At 35.7% G+C, this 20238-nt stretch overlaps 1 protein-coding gene across 3 annotated transcripts in view; it reads right to left on the bottom strand.

The window, feature by feature from the left end:
- Positions 1-15500, bottom strand: part of YTHDC2 (YTH N6-methyladenosine RNA binding protein C2) — a 45216-nt gene extending 29716 nt beyond the window's left edge. The window contains exons 1-12 of one of the 3 annotated variants that reach the window (XM_087715815.1): positions 15166-15236; positions 14516-14623; positions 13781-13871; positions 12487-12683; positions 11156-11355; positions 10826-10992; positions 8801-8903; positions 7105-7261; positions 3711-3818; positions 3398-3543; positions 2401-2536; positions 1411-1537 (exon numbers count right to left, since the gene is read on the bottom strand). In XM_087715815.1, coding sequence (XP_087571941.1) covers positions 1411-1537; positions 2401-2536; positions 3398-3543; positions 3711-3818; positions 7105-7261; positions 8801-8903; positions 10826-10992; positions 11156-11355; positions 12487-12683; positions 13781-13869 — 1430 coding nt within the window. In that variant the 5' untranslated portion in view covers positions 13870-13871; positions 14516-14623; positions 15166-15236. Of the gene's footprint in view, positions 1-1410; positions 1538-2400; positions 2537-3397; positions 3544-3710; positions 3819-7104; positions 7262-8800; positions 8904-10825; positions 10993-11155; positions 11356-12486; positions 12684-13780; positions 13872-14515; positions 14624-15067; positions 15086-15165 lie in introns of those variants that run through there. The other 2 variants (XM_014055966.2, XM_014055967.2) reach the window with 2 other exon arrangements.
- Positions 15501-20238: the final 4738 nt, after the last annotated feature.

The raw sequence follows: 20238 nt of genomic DNA, 5'->3' as shown, positions 1-20238 counted from the left end.
AGCATTGGTAGGGCAGCTATGACAATTTTGGAAAACATATTTGTATGCAGTGATGTGATTATATCCTCAAGATAAGAATAGTGCAAGTAGTGGTATTTCCTGCGGCACTCTATAAAGGTGGAGTTTGAAGAAGCAGGCTATCTTGCTTTGCATATAATGAGTCTACCTCATATATTAGTTTCACTTTTTAAGTTGCATTACTGAAATAAATGAACTTTTGCACAATAGTCTAATTTTTCGAGTTTCACCTGTATACTGATACTTTTGAGCTGTGGTATTGAAGAAAACTCCTCAGAATACTATGGATAGCCAAGAAAACAAACTAGTATGTCACTGAACAAATCTACACAACTGTCATTCAAGAAACAAACGACCAGGCTGAAATTGTCCTCCTTCAGGCACATTACTCAAAGATCTAGCTCTAATGCTGAACAAGGTGGAAGGAAAGAGAAAAAAAGGATGACCAGGAGAAAGTGGGTAGCTTTAGTTACAATGGCAATGGTTTTACCATTTGAAGACCAAGTTGAGTACAAATTATCATGGCGAATACATATATACCCACATGCATTCATATATACATATATATGGAGAGAGAGAATAAATACTGACTTGATAATATATAAACAAATATATAAATTTATATATTTATAATTTACAAAAATATATAAACAAATAATAAACACTGACTGTTGAAGTGAAGGTGAGGACATATAAGACAATCAATTGCTTAAAGGTTAAATTATATTATATCTTTCAATGTTAGAATTAATATTATCCTTTTCTCCTTGCTATGTTCCAATGCACTCAGGCTTTCAACTTCAAAATAACTGATATACTGTATGCATTTTAAATTCAATCAGAGTATCAGAATTATAGTATCAAAATATGAGAAAAATATCCTTCCTTGATGCAATACATAAAGTGTATTTTATTAAATATTTTAAAAATATAAAGAAAAAACAAAGAGAAAAAATTACAACCATCACAGAATTAGGTACATAATTTTCAATATTCAATATCCAGTTTTAAATAATAAAGTATATAAACTGTTTTATTAAAATCCAAACAATATATAAAAAAATCAACAGAAGTAATTAGCAAATCAATCTACTGAAGATTTATTCTGGTTTAACAGATCTTTTTCAACTGTAGTATTTATAATGAACAGAAAACTCAAATTTCAAATCCGTATATAGAATTATAATCCAGGAATGGTTTCCAAGATAAGCTGAATTCTGTGGCAAGTTTACTTTTAAGTTATTTTTTTCATTGTTGGATACTACACACTAAAGCATGATCAGAAACTGAAATATTCATTAAAAACTAGAATTAAGCTCTTTCCTGCCCCCTTCCAGTCTTATATCTACATACATTCCCTAGATAAAAACAATGAAAAAACTGTATTTTTACCAGCCATTGGATGATTTTATATGGACATTTGCTCCCATACCAATCAGCTGTTCTACTTGATTCAAGAAACCTCTTCCAGAAGCTACCATTAGTGTTGTTGCACTTGTTTCATTATGCCTGTAATCAACTGGGGAGGGAGGGAGAAAAGATGGGAAATATATTTTAGAAATATTATTTATGAACTGCTCAAACTTTTAACTATTCTTCCAAGATTGTCAAAATATTCTGCTATTGTTACAAAGCATTAAAAATTGAATTGCCCAAATATTAATTACTATTTTTCAGAGCATAAGACACACCTTTTCCCCCCTTAAAAGTGCGTGGAAATGTAGGTGTTTCTTACAGGTGTTTTAAGCCTCCCGAACCCTCCGTGCATTGCATTTTTGTCCTCCCCAGCCCTTAGAAGCACTCAAAAAAAAAAAAAAAAAAAGGAATAGAAGCACTCCCATTTACACAAAAAAACACGCCTGATTTGGGACTCCAAAGCCCTCACGTTTTCACCCTCCCAGGTCCCCAGAAGCACTCTGCAGTGATCTGCACTGCCCGTTTTCACCAAAAATGGGCCAATTTTTACCAAAAACATGCCCGTTTTTGTCCTGCAGAGTGTTTCTGGAGACCAGGGAGGGTGAAAATGTGATGCACAGAGGACATAAACTATTTTTTCTTGTTTTCCTCCTGTAAATTTAGGTGCGTCTTATAGTCCGAAAAATATGGTATTATGACTGTTAAGTACAAATGTTATGTATATTTATTAGACAGCTTGTTAAAGATCAAGCTTCATTATTTAAGAAAATTCAGACACTGGAAAAAATGGTGATGATTCATCAGTCAGATAGCTGACTTATTCAGAAACCATCAACCATTTCAAAATTATTATTCAGACTTCTAAGAAACCAGAGCTGGGTTATTATTCTGTCAGATGCCATCGTCATTCTATATCGTATCTCAGCATATCATTCAGTAAAAAAATGTTAATTATTGTGAACTTACCACTGACATTTTCAGTTAAAATAAGATGGAACACTTGTGCAAAAGCATCAATGTCCTTATGTAGCCAAATATCAGAAAGACAAGCATCCATTTCTTTAATTAACCAAGGTTCAAGACAATTAACATCTTTTTCAGCCTGCAAATGAAAACTCACTTTGTTACTTGAAAAATTATTTAATTATTTTTAAAAATTATTTCATCATTTGTCCTAAAACTAGCAAAAGAGTACATTATTAAATCTATATGCCGCACAGCTCTCCAGAGGCATCTCAAGGCGGTTTACAACCATTCAATTAAAATGCAATATAAAACATTAAAACCATAAATAGGGGTCTTATATTAACATCTAAATTTCAGTTAAAATAAAATTGACCAGTAGAGAGCGAAGGAGCAAAATGTGTACAGGGAAAAGGTGCAATGTTATCTAATCGATTAGCCACCTCCAAAATGCCACACGCCCAATGGGGCCCAGGCCACTTTTGGAAAGCCAAAAGTTGACTGTAGATCTTATCTGGGAGAACACAATGCTCCAGAGGATAGAAGCCATAGCTGAAAAGGCTCTTCTTCTGGACCTCATCAGCCAAAATTACTGTACTGTTGTTACTACTGTAAAATCCGGAGAAAGTCATGCATATTTCTGATACAGCCAATTCAAGCTGCTTCCTCATTTATATATAGATCAAATTCAATTGTACATAATACAAAGTTAATAAAGCATGAACTCAATTAAGAGACAGAATGATAAAAGCATGAAAAGTTATTCAAAAACTGAAAAGCACAAAAGAATACAATGTGGAAGTTGTAGCAGAGTTTGGACTTTCACTGTCTTCTAATTTTTTTGTTGGAAACATAAACATGCTTATGAAGATATCTGTGAAAAAGATATATCAACCAGGACTTGATGTTTACTGGCACAGCCTGAGCTTACAACCATAACTATTCCTATCCAATATAAAATCTAACATAAAATATCGAAGATCTTAAGAGTAGTGCATACCAATTGACTGAAGACAGTGTCACCCCCATCATCCAGCAGTTCATATTCTTCAGCTACATTTGGAACTGCCCTCTGTCGTTGCAATTCAGGTTTGCTATTATCTTGCGCAGAATACCATTCAGTCAACGTTGTCTGCTGTTTTTCTTCTACATATCATATATATGTTTTAAATAAAGAAAAAAGTCAAGATTAGATGCATAGCTTTTGCTATGTTAGGGTTTTTCTAGTATTTTATAGCATCTTCCGTTTCCATTTTGCAATTTTTATATTAATCAAGATTAAATTTCCAACAACTGCAAAACTAGATACCCACCTCGCTGTTGTTCTTTTTTGTATTTGATCATCTCTTTATTTGTATAGCCTGTACTTCTTAATATGTCTTCTAAAAACATTTCCTTTACTTCAAAGGGTCTTCCTGGAACTGGTAACACAAACATTATTATAAATCCCCAGAGTTCATTCAGAACAATCAATTAGGAATTGTAATAAACACATGTGTCTTTAGGCAACACCTAAATATAGTTTAATTGAAAGTTTTAAAAACAAGAGTAAAAATTAACATAAAAGAGAAAGGAAAAAAGAAAAAGGAAGAAATAAAAAGCAAAGTCAAATCTTTCCATCTTTATACGTACGATAATCTTGCTGCAGTTATCATATGCAGGTAATCCTCGACTTACAACAGTTCATTTAGTGACCTTTAAAAGTTTAACAGCACTGAAATATAGTGACTTCCAACCATTTTTCATACAACGTTGCAGCACCCCCATAGTCACATAATTAAAAATCAGACCCTTGGCAACTGACTGATATTTATAATGGTTGCAGTGTCCTGGGGACAAGTGATCACCTTTTGAGACCTTTGAACAAGAATCTGGGAGGCCAGATTCACTTAACAAACGTATTACTAATTTAACAACTGCAGTGATTCACTTAACTGTATCAAGAAAGTTTGTAAAAGGGAGCAAAAAAAGTCACTTAACAAATTTCTCAGTTACCAACATAAACTTTGGGCTCATTGTGATTATAAGTCCACAATTACCTGTATAAAAACAAAGTTCCATTAGTTTTTTCCAACTGTTAGTCCAACAGTACCAAAAGAAAAAGCCCTGGTTTTAATTTGTATATCAATCTTTAAAATCTTCTAATTGGTGTATGATTTAAGCCCAAAATCTTCTAGCTTTTTTGCATGTCCACGAAGCACAATAAAATGATCAAATGAAGCAGATTTAAATGAAAATATTAATATCTGATTTAAGTCAAAGGATATATGTTTATTATACTGATTTGATTAGTTAGCTATTAGTCCACAGAGATGAACTTTAGCAAGTGATTAGTTAGCTATTAGTCCACAGAGATGAACTTTGAAGAGCCGAAGTGGTGCAGTGGTTAGGGTGCAGTACTGTAGGCCACTTCAGCTGACTGTTATCTGCAGTTCAGCGGTTCTAATCTCACCGGCTCAAGGTTGACTCAGCCTTCCATCCTTCCGAGGTGGGTGAAATGAGGACCCAGACTGTGGGGGCGATATTCTGACTCTGTAAACTGCTTAGAGAGGGCTGAAAGCCCTATGAAGCGGCATATAAGTCTAACTGCTATTGCTATTGCTAATTTTAGCACACTTGTTAATATGCTTTTCTGTACTGTTTGCTTTGCTCATTCTTAACGAGTTAAGCATTAATATATAGGTAATGGTAACATGTTTATTTAAGTATCCTTCTATTGATTATTTTTTTATTATTTATTATTTAATTAATTTGTATGCCGCCCACTCTCAAAGAGACTCAGGGCGGCTTACAAGTAAAAAAGGGGAAGGGAAGGACCATCACTTAATTTTAATAGGCTCCAGTTTAATTACATAAATCTGATTATCTGCAGTTTAGTTTAATTGCATAAATCTGGATCTGATTTTTGGGACTCTGGGTCCAGTCCCCACAAAATCGTTTAATGTATTCTTCCTGCCTTTGTGAAGTACAACTCTCTATGCAAGCAAACAAATAATGCAAATCATAGTACAATCAATCAATCAATCATAAATCTTCTGTTGGCACATTTTCCATAGCCAGTGACTTAACTTGCAATATTTTTCCCTACCCAATCTTCTTTCACAGACTGGAATGATATCATCTACAGAACTACAAACTCTTCATATTTTTCCTTCCAAAAATTTAAAATTATGAGATGAGATCTTTGCAACTATTCTAGGTAATAACATTTGTCACATACAAGAAATTAGTAGGCTTGAGCTTGACATCACTTGGGTCATGGGTACCTGTGGTGGCCTGAATGTTCTGTCAGCAAAAACAGGCTCCTAACCTCCGCTAACCTCCGCTGGGATTGCCTCCTACAACCTTCTGCTAGCAAATTGGAACTCGGGAGGGTCTCATGCCAAAAAGAGAGATTGGGACCCCATTTTCACTGACAGAGGTGCCAGAGGCTGGTCCTTTGCAGTTTCTAGGGTGGCCCTGCGGCCAGATCTAAGCACCTTGCGAGCCGGCCACATCTGGTCCACAGGTCTTGTGTTTTACACTCTGCCCTAGTGTATATTCTTGGAAAATGAAAACTAATTCTTAATAAGCCAGTAAGTCAGGCCAGCAGACAATAGCAGGTATCAGTCTCCTGCTATTCAAGACAACCTTTTCTATCCTGTTAAGTGGTGTTATTCTCCAGTTTGACTATACATATTGATGACCTGAAAGGTGTTGATAAATTCCAGCGCTGCAGAATGTGTAGTTTCTTGTTTCTCTGTGTTAGTCTTGTTCACTGGAATTTGGCTTTTTTTTTCAGTAAGGCAAATTGCTTCCTCCAACAATTCTGCTGTAATTCTGCCTTCTTTCTTTCTGGTAATTCTTCATCTAAGTTCTTTCTCAAGAACTGAAGTATGGCCAATATTTGAGCAAACATTGTCCACACTTCAGTTCTTGAGAAAAAACTTAGATGAAAACTTAACCAACAAAGGGAGAATTACGGTAGAATTGATGGAGGAAGCAAGATCCAGTGCTGGAATTATACCCTAAGTGTGCACGTTATAAATATATGCCATGTTTTAAGGCACAAAATCAATGCCACAAACACTGCTGGTTATGATGGCAGAACTATGCTTACTTATTTTATTTCTTAAGGCATCACAAATGTGTGTGTGTGCGTGCACGTGCATGTGTATCTGTGTTCTCTTTTCAAAATCCTTTGAGTTCCTTGTGGAACTCAAATGCCAAAGCTGTTTCATTGCCTCAATGCTCTTTTTAGACTGCTACTGTAACCACTGGAAAAAAATGTTAGGATAATTGTTTGCCCAATTAAATCAAGCTCCATCTAATACATAATAGGAGTAATATTTTTTTAAGTTTATATCCAAATCGTTTATATCCAAATTTACTTCTACATAGGCAACGATTACATACTCATGAATTGAACAAAAATATTATATCACAGGTAAGAGATTCTGATTTTTTTCAAAAACATACTATGTCAAATAATCTAAGTTCTACTAAATTTTTCATTGAGGGTAAACTTTGACTTGACAAAATGGTGCATAATAGGGCAATAATTTTGAACCAAGATATCTCGAATCAGCTAAATTACAGCATGTATCCAAAATATGAGATCCTCCCTCATTCCCTCTCCCCACTACCCCCCCTCTGTCTCACAGAATAATACATATCTTCCTGAACTGTATTTAGTACTGGGATTTTTAAAAAAATATTTGAACTTACTATATATCACTGGACAGCCTCCAAAATATCTGAGAAAGAGATTCACATCAAGAGCAGCACTAGAAAGTATGAGTTTCAATGACAAATGTTTTTGTAGCATATCTCTTAATTTTGTTAACAAAAAATCACTGAATCGATCTCTCTCGTGGACTTCATCCTGTAATATAAACAAACCATGATTTTTATAATAAAATCTGAGCATTTTGTTACATCACATTATAATTTGTTTCCTGTTGTCATGTCAACTGAAGTTGTTCATCTCTTGCAAACATCTCAATTATACATATCTCATTTATATATAAATTTAATAAGGCTCCTTGGACAGAAAAGGTGACAACAAGCATGTAGTCAGTAATATAAAAGTTTACCACATGGCTGAAAGACAAAACCACAAAATTCCACCTTACTTATTTCAGCCGTATCACATGATGAAACTCACTGGAAAAAATAATTATGCTTAGAATGGTCATCAGTAAAAGGAAAAAGGCTGTTAAACACAATGGGTAGATACTATAAAAGCCAACATCACCCAAAGAAAAAAATAACTAAAATAAACTGCACAGGATAAAAAAAATATGAAGAGTGCTGGTCCATAGAATCATTGAGAATCAAACATGATTGAACAGATAGTATAATCACTATGATTATCATCCATATTTGCCCTATGGCAGCCATAGTTCTTAAAATTCCAATGAAACCATTGGCCATGAGATTTTGAAACTCCTGACATGGAAAATGATAATAGAAACGATGGTCATGGTTTTTTTTGTCTTTATTAGCATACATCATAATGACCAAGGTTACTATACTGAAGCTATGCTTTGCTATGTTTTTACTGCATGGTCTACAAATACTGATTTTCATTTCTACTGGTCGACATATTTTCTCTATCTTGTGCACACTCTTAATATATGGGCTCAAACTCTCAGAATTACCTAGCAATTGTCCCATCTAATATTAACAGTCCCAAAAATCAACATATAATTCATCCTGGAATACTGGAATTTTATGTAGTATTTTGCTTCAGAATATTCAAGCTGTCAAATGAAATCCCAAATTCTACATGGTTCATTTGAAAACTGCTCCTTAAATTTCACATTCTGATTATATATAGAAATTGCTGAAGACAGAAAACGATATGCTTTCATAATTCGGTACCCATAGGTATCAAGTATGTTCATATTGGAAGTTAAATGTTTTTATCAAACCACTTTAAGTCAAAATGATCAGAATTTCAAAATAATTTTAATTAAATTGTAAATTTATCAATACATTATTACACGATTCAAGCTTACAAACACTGGTAAAAATATCTAGTATGTAGGTTTAGTTGTTCAAGCTTTAGAACCTACTAGTTATAAAAAGCATAATAATCAAATTCTATTCAACGCATCTCTAGAAGTTTAAAAAATGAATCAAAACCTACTCCTCTATTGGAGTCCAGGAGCAAGTGCCTCAAAGTAATATATGATCAATAAAGCAATACAAGAGTTACAGGAGAAAAGACATTCTTAGAAATTGATTAAATAAATAATACCACTAACATGCTAATAAAAAGTTTTTTTTTAATCTGTTAACATTTTTACTTTAAAACATTATTTAAAAATATTTTTATTTTAAAATAAATAAAATTTTGTATTAAAAAGTTTGCACATTAATAAGGATACCATTTCGGAAAAACATTGGCCAGACTTACCACAATAACATGAGTTACAGTAGACAATGCGCTATCCCCCGCCATTAGTGTACGAAGTAATACACCATTCGTGCAAAATGTTAAGAGCGTTTTTGGAGAAACCCTGTTAATATAAAGTTATTTGTTAGATTTTGTAAGTCTCTCCACATCATCAATGTGTGAGTTGGGTAGCTATAAAAATGTTTAATGAATAAATAAAAACATTTAAGCACAATTACATAGACAAGAAGTTTCTAGAAATAAAGGCTTCTAATTACAATGTTATCACTTCAACACTGTAAATTTTGAACAAGCTGTACTACACAGTTGTACTGCAATGGAGCAATATTATTCTGAAAGACCAAATGACTAGTTTTAAATTGTAGATTCAACACAAAGAAAAGATTAGAGTATAGAAAACCCTGTCTAAGCAAAAACAATAGAGAAAGACTATGTTACATGCAGTTCCTCTATCAAAATTTATCTGTAACATAAGCACATAGTAGCAGGTGGAAATGCTTTTTTTCTAAACTTACCTGCACAAAATCTAAGGCTAGAAGGCGGTGCTTAAAATATGAAACAGTTCATGTTCATTCAATGAGAAATACCGATTGATTCCTCAACAAATCAATGTCAGCATTACACACAGAAGCAACTTGCAAGAAATATTTTTTAAATACCTTATCTACACTTAGTTTCACAATTTCCAAGCTTGATTAACATAATCAAGAATAATGTGAGGAATCACAAAAAAGAGTAGAGTACTTGACAGTTAGAAGGAAAACGGAAATCACTACCAGTATTAAAACAAATTTTGGACTATATTTTTAAAACCTTGGAAATGTAAACCAATAAATCACTGGGAAAGGTTTTTTTTTTAAAAAAAATCTAAATCTATGAAACAAAGCTTCTGTGAAAAGCATCATATAAATACTATATCACTTCATTATGTATTGTGGACTAATTCTGGAAGGAAGAATTATAAAAAAATAGACTTGGGAGATGATGATATAGATTACATTTGGAAACAGTATATGCTATTAGTATTTATCATTATAATGCAACACAGCATTAATAGTCAAACAAGCCTATTATAGGTACTCCTTGACTTATAACTGGTCATTTAGTTGCAGGATCCAATCTGGGTCGGTCACCAGTACTAGAGATTTTGTCTTGAGCTTTCAGACTCATGTTAGATCCCACCTTCAGTAGAAATATGGGCTCCAGTACAAGTCTAAAAGCTCGGAAGACAAAACCTCTGGTCCCAGTGACCGACCCAGATTGGATCCTGCAACATTATCCTGGGACACATATATTTGCCTTTATTCGTGGTCATTTAGTGACTGTTCAAAGTTACAACAGGCCACCTCAAGAATATTGTACAAGTGTACAAGGGACAGAACCTTGGGACATAGTCAAAAAAGGAATTGGCCTACATTGCTACAAATGGACTAAGTTCAAACTCTCTGGAATTTTGTTGATACTTACCTAACACCAAGATAGTGCTAACCATTAATTTAGTAGATTCCTATACATAGGCATGACTAGTAATAAAATAAATTTAATTGGAATGTCATACTATCCTGATATTTCCCACCTGACAATAATTCAGATTCAAAGTTCTGACAGTCGCCTCCCCACCATTTTGGGAGCTTGGCAACCAGACCATTTATGATCATTTGCAGTTTCCCGTGCCATTTACTTCTGGTTTCCAGCAAAAAACACCTATTTTGGACAATGGTTTCATTTACTGACTGTCGCAAAAAAGGTCATAAAATTTGTAACACAGATGCCTTGACTTATGACCGTCATGATATATGACAGAAATTCTGGATTCATTTATGGTCGTAAGTCGAGGACTACCTGCATACTAGTCTTCCTATACCAAACGAAGAGGGATATAGAGGTATAGGATCAAAAAGAAAAAATATAATATGCCAAGCAAGGGGTGAGATTATCTCTTAAACCTTGTTATTTGCGCAATCTGTAATCTGCAAGTCTTCTAAAATACTGAAATCTAAGAATACAAAAAACATTTGGTGAGACCTGCTTTCTAATCGGATCTGATAACCAATAGTCTGACCAATCTTCTCTCTTCTTTCAGCAGCAACTCTTTCAGCCACAGCAATTGCCGCTAACCGTCTTGGTTGAGTGCAAAATATGCGACACGGTATGCCATTTTTGTAACAGTCGTCAAGTAGAAATTGTGGTATCTGAACATAAAGATAGGTGTTATTATTAGAAAAAAATCAGTTAACTATACATACAAACCCCACATCACATATTACCATGAAACTAGATGATTTTAAAATATTAAAACTATTTACTAATTAGGACAGCTGTTCCATTTTTTTATTTTTCTTATATATAGCATACCTGAGTAGTTTTTCCAGATCCAGTTTCCCCTACAATCAAAATTACTTTATTTTCTTTAATAATTCTAACGATTTCATCTTGCTTTTCATAAACTGGTAGAGACTGCCGAAATGAATCAAATTCAGATTCTCCTCGTTTCACTGGGATCTGAGGGATGCCACTGTTAAGACGCCCGCTTGTTTTGCTCATTTCTCTATTCTCTAGGGGGGGGGAGAAATAAGGATTATGATAAGATGAAAATTTATCTATTCTAACATGTAATAAATAAACAATTTTATTTTAGAAATAGAATATCACACAGCAAGACAGTACCAAACTATTAATTAGTTTGTACTGTAATAGTAATTCTTTGATAAATAAAATTCCGGTTGAACATAATTGTGAATAAACAGGAATTGCTCAGCCTGACAACAGACACACATTCCATTGTTCACAATGGATACAGAACAGCTATTCTTTATTTACATTTTCATTCTGAAAACCAGGAAAATCAAAGATGAAAGTAGTAAATAGCTTAGTGATTGCACAATAAAATCCAGAACTAATACAATCTGTTTTACAGCTCCCAGGTGAAAGCTTTAGGATTACTCTCATCATTTCTGTGTGGTTACCAAACTACCTGGTCTGCTAAAAGTTTGCCTATTTAAGACTTAATAGAAGGAAAATTTTAACCTTTTAAAAAATATTATATAGCTTATGGGATTAAAACAGCTAAACTCAGCCCTACCATATGGCGGAAGTAGAACGTAAGGATTTTTTTGGTACAAAAATAGTTTAAATTGGTCTTTGAACTACAATAGTAGGAAAAATCAAAAATGTTTCTGGGGAATCAAAGAGCAGGCTGGTCCACTGTGTATCTCCTCAGATTTCTTCAGAATCTCATCTGATATGGCCCAAGCTCCTCAAAGTATAATTTAAGAAATGTGGAATTTGTACTGAAATCCCACTTGAACAATGTCAAATTCTACCTACTGTTCATTCTTAATGAAGTTATTTCTGTGACTCTTATTGTTACTTGAAAATGTAGATAAGGGTATGAATGCTGAGTTCTGCTTGGAACTCATTAAAGGGAATGGGAAGCATTCCACCAAACTTCTCCTTTCTTCTTTAGGGAAGAATTAGAAAAGTTTTCAAAAAAACAATAAAACACTATTGGGGAAATGGTGAATCAGCAGCATCGACACAGGATTGAACTCACACTCATTAGGATAGCAATCATCACATTTATAAAAATCTCAGACTGTAATGGTGACATTTTTTTAAGCATGTCTTTCAGCAACATATTTTCCTCCCATAATTTTCTGTAGTTTTTCACAGGATATTCAACCTACCAGCTTCAACAGCAAATACATTTCCCCTCTCTGTCTTTGGTTGAAGTTCTGTGCGTTCTTTATTGGTAACAGGAAATCTCTGAACTAAACTTCTAATAGCATGCTTTGTGTTTGGAATCAAATTACAAGTCATCACTGTATGTGCCAATTCGGATCCATCTTTTTTCTTCACAGTTAGGTATCTGTTCGCTCCTTTTCTGTAATATGGATGCATTGTTGTATTTATTGCCAGAATGAGCCTTAACATTCACATTTATCAGAACATCTGGACATTAAATAATTATCTCAAAGAATATTAAAATATGCTAGGCTTCTGTTTAATTTGTTGTCTGTAACAGTTATTTCTGAATTATCAATGCATAGATCAGCTACTCTGAAATGTAATCAAACAAACAGCTGAATATCTTTACTGTATTTTAAATGCTCAGTATACATTTCAATGAATAGGATTTAAAACATGTAGAAGTGAGTTTGTTTCACTCATAAGGTTTTTTATACTATAAGCTGAAATGGCTATATAAACACATACTTTTTAAAGCATTAATAACTTTTTAGGAACATCTAGTATTTTACTAATGACAATAATATAAGAGTAAAAGTAAAGTATCTTTTAAATGAAGTTGGTGATTGATTGAGTGATTGATTGATTGATACATCCATGCAGTCTTCTTGATATAAGGTTTTCCACTGCTGACTTCTGGGATGTTTTTAACTTCCCAGTTAGTCTACAGTACTTACATCTTCCATTTCAACACTAACCAGGGAGAGTCTAGTTACTTTCCAAACTCAGTCAGATGCTGCCACCTACTGAGATCACGAATACGTATCACAATTATTTCTAACTAAAGAAATTTCATTGTGATTATTTAAATTATCATATATAGTTTTAGTATCTGATAAAAATTCCCAGAATAAAATACATTAAGAATTTTTACATAGGCAATGTTCAGAAAACCTAGTTAATTCTTAACAATATTTATTTAGAAGAAAGTACATCTCATTTCAATGCATTTTATTTCTAAAATCTACAAAATTTATGTACCTTCCAAACCTAAGAATAGTCAGTGTTATCTGGCTATCAATTCTATCTGAACATGGAATTATGAACAAGCACTTGACAGCAATACAGTAACTATATGTAGCACTATTTAAAACAGAAGCACACAAAACTCATGAAGAACTCAACATCATTAAAATACTTCAGAAGCATTAATTAATTAGAACATTAATTCTGAACAACCCATGTTGACTCACAACATATGGAAGCTGCTTATTTTATAAGATACCATCTTACCCTTTGCTTTTAGAAATCAAACCAAGAGATTGACTTAGTCGATGAATAAAAGCTCTCTCAGTGCTCGTCAATGATGAAGGAAAATCCATTTCTGCAGGAGAAAATTACAACAGGAATATTCAGTCTTTGGATTATTTTCATCCATAAACAGGAAAAAATATTTCTCAAACATGAGAAAGGAGTCTCATCTGGGAAGATTCCATTAAATTCTATGGATCTTATTTCAGAACAGAACACACAGAGTTATATCATCTATCAATTAACAAATTTGATTGGTAATACACTGGGGAGAAAATAAAAGTATTGACTGCTAAATGTACAAATATTCTTATTTTACATAGCATTTAAATAAATAGACAAATGAATATATGATAAATATTATACCAAAGTACATAAATTCTTTAATTTGAATAATTTCTTCAACCAAAAAATGCTTGGTGCCCAGGGCCTGATAAACTTCCTGGATTCATTATGACCACCATGCTTGCTTGTTACCTTTTCAAGGTATTTGGGAAAGCACAATTGGAAACATGCCTTATCTGCCGCTTGGGCTGGCTGGCTGGCTATACACGCGCGCACACACACACACACACACACACACACACGAGCCAAATAATCTAATTCATATTTAATCTTCCCTTAGTATACCTGATATAAAACTGTAGAAAAACCTTTTATTTCTGAATGCCTGAAAATATTATCAGTATGGGCAACTCCACATTAAATCATTTGTACCGAAGCAGTAGGCGTGAGCTTAAATGGATTCCAGAGGATGGTAGAGGACAGGAAGGCCTGGAGAAACGTTGTCCATGGGGTGGCGATGTGTCGGACTCGACTTCGCAACTAACAACAACAACAAAAAATTTAATAGGGGGAAACTGCCTTGTGAGTTGCAAGAGAATGAAAGATCCTAGGTATCTAATAGATTAAAAAAGATTGAATATCGTCCTTAATAAATGCTGTATTGATGCTGTTTATTGATGCTGCTACATTATTTCTGCAGCAGCAACTACAATCAGCAACCAAGACAGTCGTACTTTCCTAGCCAGAGTGATGCAAGGGGAGGAAAGGTTGGCCTCCTTTAGGTAACAGACATCTATCATTTTGACCCCAAGGGTAAGGAAAATAGTACAGACAGTTGTTCACCAGCAATTGTTTACTCCATAAGGGATATCCTCCAGTTGTGTTGAACCACAACCCCCACTGTGTTTGTCGGATACACTGAGAGAGCGGTTGCAGGTAAATCCAGAGGAAGAACCAACAAGAAGGATCACTTAATTTGCAAACCTTTAACAGTGGATTAGCTTGGGGGAGGGGGCTGCCCTGGTTCAAGGCAGGGACGACCCCATCAACTGTGCGCCGCCTCGGGGGTAGGAAGCCATTACCTCGTTGATCCCCATACCGAAACCGCTCCAGAGAGATATTCACAGCGATTTTCACTTCTTCGTCAATACGAATGTCCTTCAGTCCCTTAGCTCGACCACCGCCGGAGCAGGACGACGACGAGGAGGCGGCGGAGGCGGTAGAGGGGCCTCCGCCTGTGGACCCGCTCCCCGAGGGACGAGGCGAGACGCTATTCGGCCGGGACATCTCCTACAGCAGTCCTGGACCTCACGTTCAGCCCGGGACACTCAGCGCCGCCAGAGGGAGCCGGGTTGGGCCGCGACAGGCCCGAGACAGCCCAAAACTCCGTCGGGAAACCGAAAGGAGCAGCGTAAGGGGCGGAGTCTTCGGCTGCGCGGGGTGACGTCACAGCCTCCCAGGCGGGAAAGAAAAGGTAGAAAGAGAAGAAGCTGCCGCTGATGATGGGGGGAGGGGGGTCGTTTTCCTCCCTCTCAAAATTAGGTGCGATGATATTACGAGTCAAGCCCGATGGGTCGGTGCCACATTTTGGCCTAGTGAACAGACAATGATACTGCGAGCGTACGCGCACCAGTGTGCCTAACCTCCCTGTCCTACTGTCTCCATTTATTTGTACCCATTTTCTGTGTTCTGATTCATGTTTATTCTTATTCCTGTTATCTTGTACACGAGTGACTAGATAAATAAATAAATAACGATTCTAGGGTGATTTTTAAAAATATGGTTAGCGTGTTAGGCGAACCCATAAGTCTTTTGAAAGAGATCGCCTTCTAAGTATATTAACAGAACAACAACGCATCCTTTTCCAGCATCCTGGAGATGGATACATTTATTTTCATATAAGTTTTTATGGATCAGATGATGATGACCGCCATACTTCAAGTATTGTCCTAATAAGTTGTTTAGTAATGAAACTTCTGCTAAATAAAAAAAATCAGTGACTGCCTTCACAAATCAAACCAAATCAAAATTTGGCATCTTGACACCCTAGTTTTCTGTCATTCTGAGGAAAAAGCCCTTGATTTAACTTTAGGGTAAAATCCTATTTGAGCTCAGCCTCTTATATTTTAGTATACGGTATATTTAATGGTTTCTATAGGCAAATTCTGAATTTCATCACGGGATATCTGGGCTTCAGGAAAAAAAAAGAGATCCTACTGTCTGGCTAAACATGGAAGCTTTTTGGAGGCACGGCATTTTTATTTTCTATTGTACTGACTACTGCATTGTTCTGTATGCAGGTCTAATGTGGAAGAGTATTAAATTCATGTCCATCTTTGAAGAGTTGACAGGTGAGGAAAAGGAGTATGGATGAAGATGAAATAAATTTTCTTTCTATTCTTACCCACCATGGTCATGACCTAACAGTCAATCTAGTTTTGAGTTTACAGCTTACCAGAATACTACAATGTTTGAAAATGTTATTGCTATAAACTCAGATCTACATGCTACTAAAACTCTTTTCATCTTTAAATGGGTAATATGATGAACTATAAGACAACAATTTTTGAACCAAGATACCTTAAATGGGTTAACCTACAGGTACCCAACTAATGTTTTCCAAGGGAATGAAATTTGGGAACATTGTGGCTGCTGCTGGGCTGCAGCTCAGTCACACCATCTTCATTTTTAATGTTCTGTGACGGTTTCCCAGATACTTGCAATCCCTCACTCCCTTCCTGAATCAGTACCAGCCACTCGCCTGTTGGAAAGGGAGAGGAAGGGAAAGAGGAAGAAACAGAAAAGAACCCCTATGCACCCTTCCCAGCCCAGGCATCTACATGTTCCCACAACCTGTGCTGTACCCCATATGCCTGCCTTGACCCACCCAGCACTTTCTGCTCACCCCCATGCACTTCATCTTCCAGATCTGCATTCCTCCATGCACTTTCCCTGACCTATTTGACACTTTAGGGCATTCCCAAACACCCTTCCTGACCTGCACCACCTCCTATGCCTCATTCCCAATCTGCATAGCAATTTTTGTACACTCCCAAACATTTCCAGGTATCTTTCACAAACCCAGGCAATCCCCTACTGCATGCCATCCCTGACTGCATGTAATTCCCTGCATACTTCCATTCCTATTAACCTGCATTGTCACACTTTGCATCCTACGTGAGCTGCACAGCACCCCTTGTGCATACCCGTGACCCCATGCACTGTTCTTAACCTGTCATACATATAGCCTTCCTGATCTGCATAGCATCTTTTGTGCATCCCTCTGCCCAAACTATGCTGCTCATCCACATGTTCTCCCCAACCCATATGGCATTCTGGTGCACACACACCCATCCCTTCCGAATAGCACGTCTCAACTGCATCCATGTACCATTCCTGACCTGCACCTCTATGCACCCTCACTCCTTCACCTATCCAGTAGCAGCCATTTATACCCCTGCTGCAGAGGTGGTATGTTGCCGGTTTGCACAGGTTCGGGAAAACCGGTAGCGGCGATGGCACAAGACTCCGGTCACCCACCCAGACATCATCATGGACCTTCTGCACACGTGCATGCGGGCTCCCACTACTCAACCGGTAGTGAAGATAATAGGATACCATTACTGCCTTGCTGGTCTTGGACTTGCCACTTCCTGCTGGCTTCCCCACTGACTTTCTTCTTGGAAGCTTCCCACAAGAAAACTCAATGGGAAAGTTGTCAGGAATGCGAGGTAGAGAGGAAGGAAGGAAGATTTCCGATGCTACCTGCACAAGGAAACTTAGTGCTGAAGTTGGAAATTGCTCCTGATCTCATGTTTATTGCCCATTTGTGGTAATTTTGTTTCTCTGTTTAGTTAAGAAAATCTCTGAAACGATGACTCATCTGAACTTGGGTTGTCAAGTATAATATAACATTTTATAATCCATTTGATTTTTTATTTAATATATTTATGTGTTTCTTATATTATTATGCTATTTATTTAAATTTTTAATTCCAGGAGCTTTTTAATTGAGAATATCTCTCTGGTTCTTAACTGGCTTGTCCTAATCACTCATATATACAATTTAAACAGTTAATTTGTTCTATAAAATGCAATATAATTTGAGACTTGGATGTCTGAATTAATTTCTACCTCCAAATTAAGCTACTCTGCAATCTCTCCAGACACTTACTATAGAGGTTCCCAGCAACTTAGGTGAAATTGATAACAATTGAGGTAAAGGCCTGGGAATTCACTCTTACAGACATTACAGCTATTGCTTTCTCTCTCTTTTTAGCTCCCTAACCCTTAATGACACAATATACACAAATATAAAGCATACTGAGGCATATTGGCCCTCCTGCTGCTCCTTCAATTCCTTATACATTGCTAAACTGGTGGTAGTCTTCCCCTAAACTATATTTCAACTTCCTTGCTTTGCAGTGAGGTTGGGTTTACTCAAGTTCATGCCTACTGTGCTAACCATGGACTTCCCCTGAATTATCAGCATTGTTGGGTCAGCAGGTAGAAGCCATGATCAGAAGAGCCTTTGACTTATATATAACACTTCACAGTCCTCTCTAAGCAGTTTACAGAGTGAGCATATTGCCCCCAACAAACTGGGTTCTCTTTTTACCCACCTTGGAAGGATGGAAGGTTGAGTTAACCTTGAAATGTTCACCAATTGTACCTGTTCCTTAGTCTTTAAAATCAAGTAAGAAAATGTAGTCAAAATAATATAGTTGATGAATGGGCAAAGGAATTCTCCATGAGATTCCCTCTGTGTGTGTGTGTGAAATGTATCTGGTGAAAAGAGTGTGATTGTGGCAAAAAAGTGGATTTATTTGGAAAAATCCAGATATATGATAATCTTGCTTTGTTGTCTTCCTTCATTGATCCTTGTTTCTTTCCTCCATCCACCTATACCATTTATCCCATATCTGATAGTATTCTATTTCTTCTTTTCCCTGGATTTCTTTTGTTAATTTGCCCATTCCAGCACAGTCCATTATTTCATCTTCGCTTGGAATTAATTTGTTTTTCCATTTCTGGGCAAAGACAATCCTCACTGCTGTAATTATGTGTAATATTAAATACTCATTTTTTTATATTTCACAGTCATTATTCCGAATAAAAAAACTTCAGGTTTCCACTCTATTTTAACACGTTATTACCTCTAGCCACTTTTTGATCCTTTTCCAAAAATTTTAAGCTTTCTCACAGGTCCACCATAAGTGTTATTATGTTCCATGTATTGATTCACATTTCCAGCATTTTGGGGAGGTGTTTGTTGAGATTTTAGCTAACCTTGTTGGTGCCAGGTGCCATCTGTAAAACATTTTGTACTGGTTTTCCTTGTATGCAACTGATAGTGTTATTTTTAAGTTTGTTCCCCAAATTTTTTCCCGTTTATTCAATTCAATATTATAGCCAAAGTTCTCTGCCCATTTTATCATTTGTTCTTTCACGATTTCCTGTTCCATTTTATGCTTCAGGAGAAATTTATATATTCTCCCTATCATATTTCTATGAGCTGTGAATTATTTTATCCAATTCGGGTGGTTCTGTTTCAATGTCATATATTTTAGTATCATTATTGTGTTTAGTTTTGATTTGCAAGTAGGTTAGCCAGTTAACTTTCATGTTTTTTTCTGCCAATTCTTCAATTGTTTTTAAATTTCCCTGTCCGTCAATTATGTCTCTGTATCTTAGCATTTTATTCATAGCTATAAAATTTGGATGGATCGTCCTTTCTGTTAGTGATAGCCAATTCGGGATTTTCACATAGTGGATTTTTTTGATTTTGAGCCAGTTTGCAATAATGCTGTTCTAATTAAATATTTTTGAAGGTATTTGTGAATTTTATTTTTATCATCCCATAGGAATGTATGTCAACCTGCTTGCAAATCATGGCCTTCTAAGGTCAAAATTCTTTTATTCTTTAGCTCTATCCAATCTTTCACCCATGTTATTGTTACTGCTAATGTGTATAATTCCCAATTTGGTAATGCTAAATCTCCTCTCTCCTTGCTATCTTGCATTCACTTTAGTTTAATCCTCGCTTTTCGTCCTTGCCAAATGAATCTAGCAGTTATTTTGTTTAATTCTCGAAAGAAAGTTTTACCCAAGTTTTACCTGTTCCTTATCCTTTAAAATCAAGTAAGAAAATGTAGT

The sequence above is a fragment of the Thamnophis sirtalis genome, unplaced genomic scaffold (assembly GCF_051295495.1).
Source record: "Thamnophis sirtalis isolate CommonGarterSnake01/CBP01778 unplaced genomic scaffold, rThaSir2_p1.2 scaffold_5, whole genome shotgun sequence".
NCBI classification, from domain to species: Eukaryota; Metazoa; Chordata; class Lepidosauria; order Squamata; family Natricidae; genus Thamnophis; species Thamnophis sirtalis.
Note: the sequence above shows the minus strand (reverse complement) of the source record. Positions and strands in the feature narration are given on the sequence as shown.